Source organism: Nomia melanderi, chromosome 3, assembly GCF_051020985.1.
Source record: "Nomia melanderi isolate GNS246 chromosome 3, iyNomMela1, whole genome shotgun sequence".
Classification (NCBI taxonomy): Eukaryota; Metazoa; Arthropoda; class Insecta; order Hymenoptera; family Halictidae; genus Nomia; species Nomia melanderi.
The window spans coordinates 6,112,096-6,128,074 of NC_135001.1; the positions used below are offsets into that span (position 1 = coordinate 6,112,096).

The 15,979-nt window shown below is 41.6% G+C and overlaps 2 protein-coding genes across 7 annotated transcripts in view; one reads left to right on the forward strand and one right to left on the reverse strand.

Moving 5' to 3' along the window:
* NLG-5 (neuroligin 5) overlaps positions 1-15,979 on the forward strand; it is a 250,622-nt gene that overhangs the window by 202,427 nt on the left and 32,216 nt on the right. For 4 of the 6 annotated variants that reach the window (XM_076365774.1, XM_076365777.1, XM_076365778.1 and 1 more), the window contains 2 exons: positions 8,535-8,900; positions 10,494-10,869. In XM_076365774.1, the coding sequence (XP_076221889.1) occupies positions 10,654-10,869 (216 nt within the window). In that variant the 5' untranslated portion in view covers positions 8,535-8,900; positions 10,494-10,653. Of the gene's footprint in view, positions 1-5,015; positions 5,044-8,534; positions 8,901-10,493; positions 10,870-15,979 lie in introns of those variants that run through there. The other 2 variants (XM_031987770.2, XM_076365775.1) reach the window with 2 other exon arrangements.
* On the reverse strand, positions 2,423-4,873 carry AP-1mu (adaptor protein complex 1, mu subunit). Its single transcript, XM_031987785.2, has 2 exons — positions 4,720-4,873; positions 2,423-4,351 (listed from the first exon to the last, which is right to left on the reverse strand). Exon 2 carries the CDS (start codon positions 4,332-4,334, stop codon positions 3,066-3,068), a length of 1,269 nt encoding a protein of 422 aa, XP_031843645.1. The 5' UTR covers positions 4,335-4,351; positions 4,720-4,873; the 3' UTR covers positions 2,423-3,065.

The window sequence follows — 15,979 nt, forward strand, 5'->3', positions numbered from 1 at the left end:
AAGAGCAATTTTCAGCTTATCGGGTCGCGCTGGAAAGGGAACCGTTCGTGTAAATCTATATATATGTAGTATATATAGGTGTATATGTATATAAAACGAATGAGGGAGAGAGAGGAAATTCTTTATTACCTGGAAGGGTAATTTATAGTTGCGAGCCCTTTATCGGAGCGCGGACCCATTGATGGCTACGCGTAGAATTTTCGTTATGCCTTCTTTGCAGCTGTGTCCACTACGGCCACATTTTCCTTTGATCGGACTAATTAGCGAGAATCGATGACCACGGACATCCATTCAAACCGATGTGATCAGCTGTGTTCCTTCTTACCGAAGAAAGTATAAAGGTAAAAAGGAATGGATTTCGGAATATTATAGTATGATTTTGAAATATTATTAATATTAGTGCCTCTAATGTCTTCAAATAGATGACTTTTTATCTAAACGATTAGATAAATCAAAACTTTCATACGTCGAGATTGAGTCGCCTATCGCGTTCAACAGGAAAGATATTGACGAACTGCTTGACTATCTCAACAGTCAGCTTATATACTTGCAAGTAAATGATTATTTACTTAAATGATTAGATGAATCGAGACTTTGGTATATCAAGATTAGATATTCTATTAGGTAATTCGTAAGTTTGTGTTTATTGACAAACCAAATTCATTTCCCCCGAAATCATTCCGAACCGTTGACTATCTCAACAGTCAATGTGTGTATTTATGATTTACAAGAGAAAAAACAAGCTACACGGAAAACGGGGTTCACAGAGTGACGCCCAAGGATTCCAAGACCGTTCAACTCAATTCGAAAATCCGTTTTCCTTCGACCGTATTTTATTAATGGATAAAGCAAATTTCCGGCGCGGTAACCGTCGCCGAGGAAACCTAATTCGCAAGGGTTAACCTCGTAGAAAACCTTCGGGCGGTTTTCACGAGTTCGCTGCGACACACACGGCCGTTCGATCGACGCGGTGGTAGCGCGAGATTCAAGAAAAATTCTGAAGAGGCCGATTTAAAGTTGCGCCCGAGATCCCGTCGCGAAATCCACGGGAGACATCTCGCCGTCTCCGCCGCAGGATATTAAAACTTCGTCGTGGAAAATATATAGCAGCTGTCAGCCCGACTGGATACGTTCAGAGACGCGACGTAGTCTTGGAATAAAAATGCGACTTAAAGTATACAGGAGAAAATGGTGTCTAAAGTTTTTCGTCTCCCCGCGGTGAAAACTTCAAATTGATCCCACCGCTTCCTGTATCCCTTCCTCGAAATTTATTTAAAGACCGATATAAAAATATCGGAGCGGGAAAAAGAAAAATGAAAAATGGCCAATTGCAGTGAACGAATCTCTACTCTGGCAACAAGAACAAGTTGATCCCGCGGACGCGAGTTCACAAACGGAATCGCGAAATTACAGGTTCCGCGGGCGCAATAAACCAGGTAAATTATTCCGAAGTGGTTTATCTCCGACCGCGATAACCGTTTCTTCTAACCGGGTTCCGTTATCAGCTCCGGGCTGCGTATCTAATTCGTAATGCGCCGCCGCGCGCCGCGTAACTAGTTTCGTATTGCAGTCACAGCGGAGACGAAATAAAAGGAAAACACGTCGAAAAAGGGACACCGGATAAAGAATCCCGGTCCACTCTGCTGGTACTATGAATGAGAATAGGCTATTCCCGGCCAGCGCCTCCCCGCGACCACCCGCCCCTTCTTTTTCATCCCTTTTTCCGATACGCTTACACGTTCTTCGGTCGATACGCGTTTCGCTCGGCCGCTCGAAATTCTTTGCAGGACCACCAATTTCCATAAAATTATTACGGGCCGGTGTGTGCGAGCCGGAAATTTGCATACCGTGACCGTCTCGCGGTATCAACGAATAAAAAGCCACCCCTGCGCGCAGCGTTTCGACCTAAACGGGTTTTCCGTGTCTCCATCTTTTCGCGATTCAACGTTGCCTCGTGGAATATTTACCGTCTCGCTCGGAATCGAGATTTTGCACGTGCGAAAATACGCGAGGTATCGCGATCCTCGCGGAACTCGCGATAAACCCGCCCCCCTTCGCGTTCTTACTTTTAGCTGCTTTAAATTTATTTCTTTTACGGTATTGAGAGATCGATTTTTGTTTTGATTATAGCACGAATTAAGAGGTACATCTTTTATGGAGCGTAAAAGGGATTTTAACATTAGAACTACTGAGCACTTAAACTATCTTTCAAACTTCCTTTATAAAAACTATAAGCGTGAAGTTATTAAGATTTCAATTAATTTATATTTCAGTTTAGGTATTACTAAATCAGCTTTTTTAATGATTTCTTAAAGCAGTATATGTACCTTTGCAGTAATTCTAAAAGAAGAAATTAGGAATTGATCATTTTGACCCACCTGGTAGTTCTAATGTTAAGGGAAGATCAAGAGAGCGATTGTAGTTTCTATTAAAAATTTAATACATCTCTTTCGTATTTTAAGTTACTAATACACTGATATACAATAATAACAGCATTATATCTATTGTCATACTGATATACAATATTAATTCTGACGTAATACTATCAGAGCTTAAATTAGTACAAAGAACGTCTATTAAAAACGATCGAATCGTTAACAACTCCATGAAAACGTTGGGACACGACGGTGATCAGAAGTATTTACAACATTTTCGTATTATGCGGATAAGAGTAATTCGTCGGTGGATGTATCAATGCGAATCTCCGTGTAAAATGAAAAAAAATACTACTTATATGAAAACTGGTTAGCCTCGTAGGAAACGTGTTCACACCCGAGCAATTAAGTACTTCGTGTTTCCATGCGATCGATGATTATATCCGGAGAACGTAAAAAGAAAAGAATAGTATTAGACTTATGTAACACTGACCGAGGAGTATTAAGAGCATGGACAAAAAGATAAAATCATTCGAGCTACGCTAGTCGACAGCATTTTTTTTGTTTTTATACGTCTTGGTCTTTTTATTATGGATCACAATCGGTAGCTACAAAGTTAGATTTAAATGTTCGGAAGCGTACTAAGCGTAGCAAACCGACTAGTTTCCACTTCGACATCCGTTCTTTTACTTAATTCGTCCTCAATTGATAATCCCCGTTCTGCGTGATGTACCGAACCCAGGGCAACGCCTGATACCCACTCTTCTCGATGATCTTCAGATAACGCACCTGGATGCCGGAAGTTGTGAAATAGGGAATTTCGAATTTCACCTGAATCGGTGGCTTTCCTTCCACATCCTCGCCAATGACAGATGGTAAGCCAAAGTGCGCTCTCATCAGATACTCTTTGCCCCCAGGGAATGACTTGATGAACCATGTTATGGCGCTCTGTTCAGGAGAGTATTTGACACTGCCAATAGTAGTCTTGAACTTGGGCGAGTCTGCGTCATTGGGTACTGGAATTACAATTTCCACATTGTTGGCAGTGGACCGCCTCTTAAATTGTGATCTGGCTTTTATCATGTACTCTACTCTGCTATGAGCATGCCGTTCGATCACAGACTCAATCCATATAAGTGGCTTCACGTGGGTGTTCAATCTGTAGGACATTAATTCGAACTCTCCGTCAGGTGGAATGAAGGAAATTGTTCTATCATTTTCGAATCTAGACAATCTGACACATTGGTGGAATTTCACGTCTTCTAATTCTACTGATTTGGATTTTCCACGTCCTGTGGATTCAAACAGGACTTTATCGTTGAGGCCAAGTCTTAACTCTGGCATTCCTGATAAGTAAACTCTCATTTTTATGGCACCCACTATTTCAGAGCTCAACACATTTCCATTGGCATTCGCTAGAAGGTTCACAGACTCTATTACATCGAGGAACACCTCATTTTTGCGGTACTTAATGCCCTCTGATCTCCAAGATACAGCATTAGTCACGGCCATAGGAATACGTGGTTGTATTTCGAGTTTGTGTCCCTCTTGAGTAATATACTCTTGCAAGATTTTACTATCTGTGGTTTGAGGGTAGCCAAAATCTATGAGCTCGTCTAAAAGTTCGTATATAACAACAAAGTTGTCTCTTATGCTCTCTTCTTCTAATTCTTTAAAGTACTCTTGCATCACTTGCACCAGTTTATGCAAAAATACGAATACTAGAGAAATATTGGCATTCTTTTTCGTAGTTGAAACAATGTACAGATTATTGTACTTTATGTACGCATATGTACACTCAGAGGTTTGGATTATTGGAGTGAGATTTCCCTCCTCCTCGCGCTCCATCACAAGTGGCATAAATTTCTCTATGACACCAGTCTCTATGTCCCCACGATAATTTCGTGAGATCAATACCTTCCCCTTCACATCTAAAATATATATCGCAGATGTCGACATCTTTAAGATGTGTCAAACTGCAATTAAAAAAAAAAATCCATTTTGCATCGATTTTCAATAGTGATACAATGGTCACTTAATGCAGGAAGACAGATGGAGCAGAGGAGGAGTTGCAGTAATTGTTAGTGAACAGAAATCTGTGCATGAGTGTAGTAAAAGGTGAGGTTATGTTATCAAGCGGAAGAACGGACGCAGTGGAGCAATGTATTATAATGCAAAAATCAGAAAAAATCCCTTAGAGTAAAAATCGAGAAACAGTATACGAAAATGTGAGATAGGAGCAAGAAACGAATAGGCGAAACATACAGGTTGACACTAGACTGTACGTCAAGGTGGACGAACACAAATGAAGAGAAAAAGTTAATTAAACCAATAAAGTACTCACAACGTCCTTCCAATTCCTCGAGGAATAATAGTTCTTCGGTTATTCACATCGAAAGGAATTTCTCTTTGAGGAAAACAGTAAAACAGACTTTCATTCACAATAGGTGTTCCCCTCCCAACTGCCCGACTGCCACTGTGGACCGCCCTGAAGTTGCCACGGGCCGAGCGCAATCGAAGCGCATGCGTTGCCAACTTCTCGCCAGATATCGACCCGCCTGTTCTCCATGTCATTTGAACGCTTTATACGCGACGGTATTTATCGGAGCGGGTTTCCGAAAATTTTATAACAGAATATTAGCCCGGTCTTATTGCCGTGATAAAAAAGGTAATTTAATAGTTCGATTCTGACAGGGAATAACGATAGCACCGTACAATCGAATCGGCAAATCGTAAAAATTGAATGGCTTTTCATATATCCATTCCATCTATCTGTGACACTTTTCATCGATATTGCGCGGATTAAAACGTATAGAATCAAAAACTCGATTCACTCCTACCGATGAAAGAAACTTCGATTGATAATAATTTAACGGTGAATCACATAATTGCTCCATGAATTCTTTAGTAGACTTCAAAACGGAACCGGAAATATATGCAAGAATAGGCGGGAATATGAGTTAAGCTTCATTAAAATCAGATTCTTTTTACCTTTGAATGAAACAAAAATTCATTTCTTCATACAAACTTGATCACTGTCATTAAACGAGTAACACTTTGCGATCATAAGTATCGATTTAATATTCAAGCAAGGTTGAACGACAGTCTGCGACATTTTCAAGACTTTAACTGATAGAGACTCCGTTTCAGCCTGACAATGGGTCGGCAAAAGAAAGAAGAAGAAACGAAAGAATCGTATCGTGCGGCGTTGCGTTTCCAGAGGCAGTGAACACATTTCAATGTTACCGGTGGCAGCACAATGGCCGCTGGTGTTGCGTAATAAAAATGTAGCGTACCAAAAGTAGGCAATTGTAGCCCATAAAAGCGCGTCCGTAGGCGAGCCGTGCCTGGCGTCACCTATAAACTGTATAAAAGAGAAGCGGAAGTGATCGGGCAACGTTCGACGTGGAGCTTCGAAAAGGGAAGGAAAAGAAGAAGGCTGCTCGGAACTAGTCACTGTCAGCTGTCATGTTCTTTCCGCCGCCGGAAGCAACGCCAAGTCGGTGGAGCGTTTCCAATTTAATTAAACTGTAATTAACGGTATCGTTCCGCTCCGTTAAAGACAAAACAAAACGGAAGGAAAAAACCGCGAGGGGAAAAAGAGAAAAACAGAGGATCGAAAGAACCCTGACCTCCGAACGATTTTCCCGACGGTTGTATTATATCCGGGAAAATATCGTTTCCTTCCGCAGGTGCATTATTAACCGACAAACCGTTTATATCATTAACTTTCCAGCAGTCGCGAGAGAATTCTTATCCGAGCAGCGATCGACCCCTCTCGAATCGCAGCACTGTTTTTTCCATCGTAATTGAACGAGCCTGGCTCGATTATAAAGTCAAATTATCGATGGAAAGGAGTAGGAGTTCTTCCGTCGAACGAATGCATTTTCTTCCTTCCTTCCACCTCCCTACCAGCCTCGACCCACTACTATAGTCTCCTTCTTCTCCCTTTGCTCCCTTTCAACCTCACGTTCCCCTCTCCACTTCTTTTTTTCTCCCCATCCCTCGTAACTTATACTGCTTCGCAAAGCACGTATACGAAACGGGAAGAAAGAAAAAAAATCGACGAAATTAGATTTTTCAATCGATTGCAGTTCCAATTTTCCGAACATAATAACCGCGTTCCATTTAAATAGCTGAATAAATCTTCCATTGTTTCACACGCTCTCGAACCGTTGTCGAAAATCGCGACGCACGGAAATATAGGGAATACGACGTTTCGAAATTGATTGAAAGTTTAATAAGTGAGTGATGGTTAACATTTGTGCTTTCGAGTGTATCCAACTCGCAAACTAGGGAACAGGGCGAGGAACGGGTTACAAGGAAAATTGCTTTCTGAAATTTGACTTCATCTTCTCGTCCCCGTTTCCTCGTTGACCAATCCCGGCGTCTATTTTCTTTCGGCCGTTGTTTCCTCCGGGTTCTGTCGCTGTTTCTTCCGCTTTCTCCGTTTCATTCCCCGGCGTCAGATACGAACCCACTGGCGCAGAGCAATCCTCCCGGTTCTCGGTCTGTCGGTTTCAGCGGATGAAACGTCAATCCCAAGATAAAGTGGCGGAATACGGAGGGTTGGCGGGGGAGAGTCGGATCTCGGCCGTGCTACACGTTTGTCGGTCGAGCAGGCTCTCTCCGCTTCTTCCGGGAGGTTCGCGCTCGCGGGGAGCTGAAAGTTAGAGCCGCCCGGGGAATCCGACGCGACCGATAATTGAGGCTCGGAATTAAATTAGCGGAACTTCGATTCCTCGAACGTCCCTCGTGTGACGTAGTTATAAACGCGTTTCCTTGCCTTGGTGTTTTCTGAGCGTCTAATCGCCTGAGGAAACCGTCAGTGCGTCAACGAACGGGGGGAATTCAAGTGGCCGCCAACTCGAGCGTTAATTCTATTCAAACTGCTCCCATTCTACTCAAACTACTGTGTCAAATATTTATTTGCTGGGGAAGGTTTCGTGCTTTAAATTGTTTTTGAACTTCCCGATGCACTGCCGACTTAATGGCGACGTAATGGCAAGTTAGTGCTTTCATATCTGGAGCAAGCTGCAAGTGAAAAATTTAATTATTTAAATACACGAGAGATTCATACGTGACTTTTTCTTTTTCAATATTTAAGAATTCGGGGCGCAATTCAGTTTTCTATAGAAAGAGCTTTTCGCAATAAGTTCACAAATTATCGCTGGTGAGTAATTAACAGGTTGGATTCCCAGTTAGATACGTGTATCGTACCGTTTGAAACGTTGGCAGGCACAATTGGCGCATTTCTGTCACAGTGTTGCGTATCGAGAGGTACACAATTCATGTTCAGTAACGTTACAGGATCACGCAACATTTTTATCGCAAAACAACTCTTGAAAGAGCGCAGCACTCGCGCGGAGTTACTTTAACGATAAAGTTGACAAATCGTTTCGTTAACGGTGTGAGTTACGGGTTCGAATCCTGTTCGCTTATGTTCGCTCCCCCTTTGAAACGAGTAACCCACCCTTGACTGGTACTGGTTCTTATCTGAAACTTTCAATAAGCACGCGAGTATCACTGAATCAAAAGGCTCATTTTCCATCGAGATTTATTCAAATTTAAGTGGAAGTTACTTTACATTAACGTTACCTTCGGCTTAAGTAAAATTATTCAGTAAATTATGGTTGGGAACGATTAACCCTCTAGACGAGGATTTTTTCAAGTAGATATTCAAAACTTTCAGTAGGAAAAAGTAAATTATATTAAGGAAAAAGGATATTAAAAAATAGAAAACTATTCCTTCAGTAATATATATATAATATCTACATGTGAAACTATGACACCACCAATATGACAACATCCGTATTCAAAAGGTTAAAATGATACCAAGGTGATTATACACTATCTACATCATTAATAGTAAGAAAAACCCGTTATAATCGTCTCCATTAAATTGTAAACTCATTACTAGTAAATGCAATTCGTGTCTTACGTCCGAACCACAAAGGCAGCTGGGTTGGCTTAGACGTTACGGATAGTAGGTGGTCGAAGCGGGAACGTGACGTGGGACACTGATTGCTCGAAGGAAGTCTGGCCTGACCGCAGGTCGCTCCCTTTTTCGCTGGTCACCGGTTCTCTTTCTTGTATCTTTTGCACGCCGTCCGCCGATACTTCGATCTAACGCCCCGTCCCACCGTCCCTCGGTTTCAGATGGGGCAAAGAATAGCTGCGTCGGCTTTTGGAACTGGCGACCGTTACGGGTCGGCGAAACTCCGCTGGAAACAGGGCGGTGCACGACGTCGGCCGCATTTTGTCATTCACGGGATGTTTTGAGTGTAATTTAACTTACGCTCGGGGCTGGGGATTCGATAGCGGGGCCGGAGGAAACAAGGGAGAAAGGGGTGAACGCGACGAACGACGCGATCCGGGGCGGCCGCGTTTTGCATAACGAAGTCACCGAGTGATTTGTCGCCGGCGCTTTGGATGGCCTGCGAAATAGCACGGAAGCCGTTCCCGCGACCCGATTGGAAATATTTTTCCATCCCTTCCGGTGACGGGCGCGCCTAAGGTACGTAGGTACGTACGCGCCGCAATCTTCCGATGTTATGGGGCGTGTGCGAGAGCTGCGACGCGATGCGACGCGATGCCAGCCTGCTGAATAAAACGGCTGCGGGCCGCGTTATACATTTTTATAAACGGGATCCGCTGAACGGATGCTCAGAACAGTTTTCGATACCGGTTTGCCGCTCGACAAATTGCTACGCGCTGTTCGATATTCTCCCGGACGAGTTTCTTTTCTGATTTTGGCTTTTCATTTGTGAAATATTCATGAGAAATTCTACGGGTTCGAGGGAGATTATATTAACTTGTATTTTATTTGGGTTTATCGTATACAGATTATGAATGCTTTTGTTTAATGTTTTCTTTGGTGATTGCTTTAAAGATTTGTAGTTTACTAAGTGTACTAGTTGGATTTATTGAAATTGGTAGAAGAAAAGTAAGAATTGAAGGAAATAAAGAGGTGTGAAATAAATTATGAACACATTAAAGAATGTAAGAGATTTAATATAAAACTTTGAAGAGATTATAACACGGTCTAGCTACCGATTTCTTCATTAGAAGCAACGATGGTCTGCCCCACGAGAAACCAGATTATTTTTATAGAAACTTTACCCTTTCAAAAGTCAGGGTAATTTTCTTTGGAATGAAAAACCTCTGCCCCTCACTGCGTGAACGTTTTACTTGAGTATCCATCACACTGCACTCGAGTTTAAGCCTCCAATTCTTTAGCTTCCAGAGAAATTACAATACGGGTCCAGACTTTCTCAAATAACTCTTTTTATTAACGAAAATTAAAAATTATTCCAACATTCACCATTTTCATACATTTGAATACATTCAGGGAGCCGAGACCGACCCATTGAATAATCCCAAAGGATGAACACCGTAACACTGTTCCAAAGACCCGAAGACAAATCCCCATTTGCATGTTGGTTCTCAAGAAAATGATCTTGAAACGTTTCACCTCCTTCATTATTATGAACCAGCAGATTTAAAAAATATGTTCCGCCGACTGAAAACTTCTCTTCAGCAAAAATGAACGTTTACGCTTAGCGTTGGACTACGGATTTTTCTGCATTTATGAGAAAAGTGCAAAATTGCACAAATTCAGTACAGATAAATATATAAAATATCAAAGTATAATCCTTTTCATAATACTCATTAAACAAAGAATTATTCTTCATCACAATTCTAATTTTTTAATTACATTCTCAAGCATTCAAATTTGCATAAAGATGCCCAATCTACTTATTATCATTAACCTCTTAGGTTCGATGTGCCACTATAATGGCTTCCGCTGATGTCATTTTATATTACAATGATCGATTTCGCGGATATGATCTTTTTAAACGGTACGTCACTATATCGGCACAATTATTTCTTTGTAATCGATAGTTGTGCACATTATAATCTGATTTAACGTAATTGCGCAGTGAAAAGTTCGATCAATCTTAAATCGCAGTGGTATTACATTTATTATATGTAGACCGTGTCAAACCATGACGTACAGAGGTATAGCTTCGCGGCTAGTCCTAAAATGTTAAGAACCAAACAATTTTCTTACCTGTGTTCCTCAAACATCGTCTGTATAACCGATAATCTTTTCAGGTTGGAGGCAACGCGTGACACTGATCGATCGTTCTAAAATGCTGCGGCAGCCGCGGTGATCATCTCGGCGATCTCTCGGCTGATCTTCGGCTGTGGCTAAAGTCGCGTTCCACGGTTATGCTGCTGGCGTCGCTTCGGGTGGCCGCCAGCAAATGCTGTCATGCTCTTGTCATGCCAGCCGGCGGCCAAGAAGAGGCCGCTGGCCACGAGGTCCTTGAGCAACTCAACGAGCTTCCCGTCGACGGCAGGCCACTGCCTCCTCCTGATAGCTGTCCTCGTTCTGATCGGCTGCGAGGGATCGCTCGCAGCCTCGCAAATCCGCTACGCTTCGCGCATCGTCGAGACCAAGAGCGGACAAATTCGAGGGATTCTTCAGGTACGTGTCGTCGATTTTTCTTTCTGTTTCGTTTCCTTCATCTTTCTTTTCTTCCTTTGTGCACTGAACAAAATGCATCTTTTACTGAAGGATCAAATCGAATTTCGATAGTTAGATTTCTTGTTTATATATCAAATTAAGTGTTCTGAGAAGTAAAGTGAAATCTTGATTATATATTATTAGTTAATTAGTACTGAGATGGTTTGGATAGTTAAATATTTAATTTGAATAATCAAACAGTAATACAAATGAAAGATGATGCATTACTGGTTGGTATAATACAAATTTCTGACAACCAACCTGCGGATAATCAAAATTCTACTTATTTTCGCGACTAGTTCGAAACCACAGTGCTAACTCACCAAAATAAACGAGCCACATTCTAACTTTTATCATTACTCCCATTCGCCGTAGCCTCGCTTCTAATCAGATAGCTTAAAACCACTGTATTTCTTTGAAAATCCCGTTGCCTCGCTGGCAAAAGCACTTCTCTCTGGCCGTACTTTAATTAGTTTGTGCTCACATTTTTACACAACGTAATAGGATAAAAATGTGTATCCAAGGAGTAAAGCGTTTCCGTGGGTAAAATCGAGGAAAATTGGGCCAGCAGATAAACGGAAAAGTGGGTTCGAAGGAAAAAATTCCTACCAAGACCCTCTACATCTTCTTATTCATCTTCCGATAGTAAACTGACGTTTTAAACGCTCGTTAAACTCGTCGTCAGGAAACCGGAAACACGGCTCCAGCAGTCGTTGTCGTCGATAAGCATGAACGTTAGGGGAAATTAATGTTAATCATTCAAACAGCTCGCTCGGGGAGAAAGCTTCTAGCGCAAACTTTTCGCCGGTGCGCGCCGCTTTTCACTTTCTTCCGAAGAGAAAAGAGAACGACGACGTTCGCGATATGTTTTTCTCGAAAATAACTTAGCCCGAAACAGATGAGCACCGATCGTTCGCATACAATATGTATGACGTGCTTGCCAGCCTCGCGAAGTCTCAAAGGATCCGTGGGAGCAGATTGTACCGTGGAAAAACCAGATCAAACGGCGAATAAAATTCGCATGACTCGCGAACGTTAACCCCTTGCACTGGAAAAATGTACCACGCGCGTCGAGATGGTTTTGTCCAAACGTTGCCAGTGACGTCTTATACACCATCGATAATCTCGTTGTATTAAACATACCAGATTGCTTTAATATGTATTACTCGATTAAATGATTCCGAACCCGTGACGAAAATTTTAAACTAAATTTCAGAAACCTAAATGTTATTTATTTTTAAAAAATATAAACTAAATCTTACTTTTCTATCATCAATCGTTAATCTTTGGACTAAACGTAGACATAAGCAACACAATCTTTTCTTTTCTTAATACATTATTAACGATAGAGAAGTTGTATCGATCATAGTTAAGAAATACATCATAGGGCAAGGGGTTAACTGAAGATATTTTGTGTCGAAGTTCAGGGGCACTAAAGTGGCTATTTGATAAATGTCCGTTCGCGAAGACGGCAATAATGCGACTCGAGTCGAGGAAAGACGACTCGGGCCAAGCTGTAAACAGAAGAGCCCATTCTTCGAAATTTTTCTTACGGATCTAATAGCCTTGTCCTCTACGCAGGTCGTGTGATCTGTTCTATGCTGGAGCATAAACATGGTGGTCGGACGAAGGTTGGTTGACCGACTACGCGCATTCTTCTGTTTCTTTTTACAAAATGCCTACAGTAATAAGCAAAATTAGTGTTCATATTAGCGTGAAACAGGTGAAAAGAAAATTGTTCGTGCAAAGTTTTGCCAAATTTCTGAATTAATTCCTAGTGAAAGGATTCAAAAAACTGGCTGACCTATCGGTCAACCGGCGAATAATACGCAAATACACGAAGCAGCACGCATGTCGGAGGAAATCGAGCATGTTTCGAGCATAAATAATTCCAGATAGGATAAGTGTCGTCGGCTTGGAAATCTTCGACACAGTATTCATGGAATATTTCAGTATATCGATCTCTGCCGTTTCACCCGGGCGATTGGGTGAACGGTAGTGCCGGGCGGAACGGCCGGGTTCGACTATCGGATTCATCGCAAGTGCGAATCCAGAATCGTTAGGACGGATATCCAAAAAATTCGCTTGATTCCCGGGTAATGGTCTATCAAACGACACGTCGTTTCTTTGAGCAATTTGGGGCAGTCCGTTTTTATCGTCGCAATGGAATCGATGGAAAGAGAAACGGGTGTTTTATTTTGGTTGGAAACGTTGTATATTATTGATAGAGATATTTAAACGTGGAATAACTCGGACGAATGATTTGATTTAAAATTGGAGAGGTATAATATTTGATATAACCAATTACAGGTGATTTAAAATATTAATGTAATGAAATACTTGTGTGGAAAATTTCAGTTCGAATCGGAAGTCGTAATTTTGTACAGAATGTTAATATAATTAAGACGTAGAATGATTGCATTATATGAAAATATTGATTGAAGCATTTAAGAGCGGAATATCTATAACGAACGTGGAATTTAATCTAGAATTCGACGGTTGTGATTGAATGTAACCAATATTAGACAGTTGAGCCGTGTAATATAATTCATACGTAGAATTCTTGAACCGAATGAGAATTATATTTGGAATGGAGCAATTCATTGAAATTCAGTAAAATTAATGCTGGTGGATTGAAAATATTAATAGAAACGCCCGAAGCTCTTTTATCCGATTATTAATTCCTGTTTCATAGCCAGAACGATATTATTCGATATTTGCGCAAATATACCGTCCAATGAATGATCGCGATCGTTCAGAAACGGGACATTCCGTGTCACGTTTTTGCGACGGCGATCGGTAACGAAGGACGAAGCTCATCGGACGTTTCCTGCGACAGTCAGCCAAATGGCCGATAGACATTTATTGCGTTTAATAGATATTCCTGTTGAAAGGAACAAAGGATCAATGAACGTCGAATGATTTTCTGGGCGAGCCGGGAATCGCTGATGGGAAAAGGGACAGCCAATTTCATTCGCGGAAAAGTATTCACCAGTTTTCGAACACCTTTTATTCGATCCCTTATCGGACTCCTTCCAAATCTCGACCCTTGGCCTTGTAATTTAAAGCCAAAGTGCACTCAAAATTAAAGGAATTAAAGGAAGACCTTTTCTACAGAGAACCGTTCTAAATCGGAGAAGAAAGAATCCATCTAATTAGTACAACTTTGTAAGCAGATTAAAACATCAACAAACCTTAAGAAAATTACAGAGCAACTGAGATTACGTGCCCTGTAACTAACTAGTTCTAATTTATTCTCATTAATGTTCACACACAACTGATAACAAATACTTGATTATTTGTTTAATGTCCACAAACCTATATTTCACATAAAAGATACATTAACAAATGACAAATTATAAAATCAAAGTTAATACAGTACCAATACAGTACCAAGAGAACCAATCAAGCAACAATCCGCAATAAACAGTATCTTTAGTTTGCTATATTTTTTCTAAAAACTCCTTATTTATTTGCTAGCCAGTTTCGCTAGGCGCTCGGTAACATAACGAATCCCTTCCGTAACGTTAACTAATGAACTCCAAACAACTATTGCGCAAGTACTTGTTATTCCGTGAATAATGTTTCGACTCTGTATACCGAGTCTCGGATTATTTCGCGGAATATTCGAGGGAACGACGGTAAAACGGGAACAGAGGGATGAAAGAGCGCGCGGCGCGCGCGTTCGGAAGGAATGGACGCACGCCCGTTTTCGGTGGACTGCGGATCCGTAATTTACAGGGCGTTTTTAGACCCCGACCGCGCGCCGTCCCCGTGGTGGATGGATGGATAACGAGAAAAGTTTTTCGCCCGGGACGTCCGGTGGTCTTTACATTACGTCGTAACGTCGCACCGCGCTGTTCGCCTCTCGTCCGCCTCGCTTGGTCCATTTCGCGCGATCGACCGCCGCGCAGAAGGGAAAACGTTGTTCCGTCAATCGTTTCGCTAGATCGGCCACCGTTTCCGCGTCGATGCGCAAACGAAGTCTCTGGAAATGGTTATTCGACGCGGTGCCCGCGAAACAAACCCGAGCACTTCCACTACAGGAAGCTTCATTAAGGAAACTTATGAACTCGGAAACTGAAGGGCGTGTTCTTTACCCTTGGAATAGAATTTTCGATGATTGAGGTAGGTTTTTATGGAAACCGTGTTGTTCGAGGGTTATTATTATTTTTAATAATATTTGTTTTCTACTGGATAAGCAATATTCTGGAATTTCGTAGTTTAATGCGTGTATTCTGCAATATCCTTGAATTTAGGAAAGTAGGGGACGACTTTAAAGTAACGTGTTTTGGGTTGGTTGTAATTTGATACATGTTAATTCGCTTTATGCATATATCATTTCAGCGAATATAAAAATGTTTAACGAACGGGTTACATAAATGTAAAACGAGAATTTCCTACGTAATGTAAACAACCGTTTCACTCATTGTGTTTTCTTTAATGTTCTCAATCTCCATCCTCTTACTTACAATTTTAATACAATATATTCAATTCTAATAACTCGTATTATTTATTCCTAACATATGTTCATAGTCCACTAAACTAGCCAACAATTCAACTCGAATCAAGCTTGAAAATTGACTGACTACGGCATTCATCGAGCACTCGCCTGGATACTCCGGAACGGACTCGTTAGGCATTTTTTCTTCCAGCTCTTCAACCCTCGTTTAAAATGTCTCCTTCTTTTCTCTCCAATTTATGGCGGGTCGGAACGAACGGTCGAGTGATTTCTCCCGTACGTTTCACAGTCGGAATATTTCGTCCGTCCCTCGTCTCGCTGAATATTCCCCGCGCCCTGTGATAATGAGAATTACGATCACGTCGCCGCGCGACTGATTTTGGGGTAGAATCGGCGCCCCGAAAAGGATTATAATGATTCCCGTGTTACGCAGTCCCCTCACGTAACGTGTAGTTGATATTTCCCCTTTCGTATGCCGACCAGGACGCCGACCAGTGTAATATGCGTCCAGAACACGCGGGAAAGAGAGGAATTATTCAATTATCGGGTCGTTTCATCGTAAGTTCCGCGCGGTAGAATTCATTAAACTCGATTCAACTGAGAATCAGC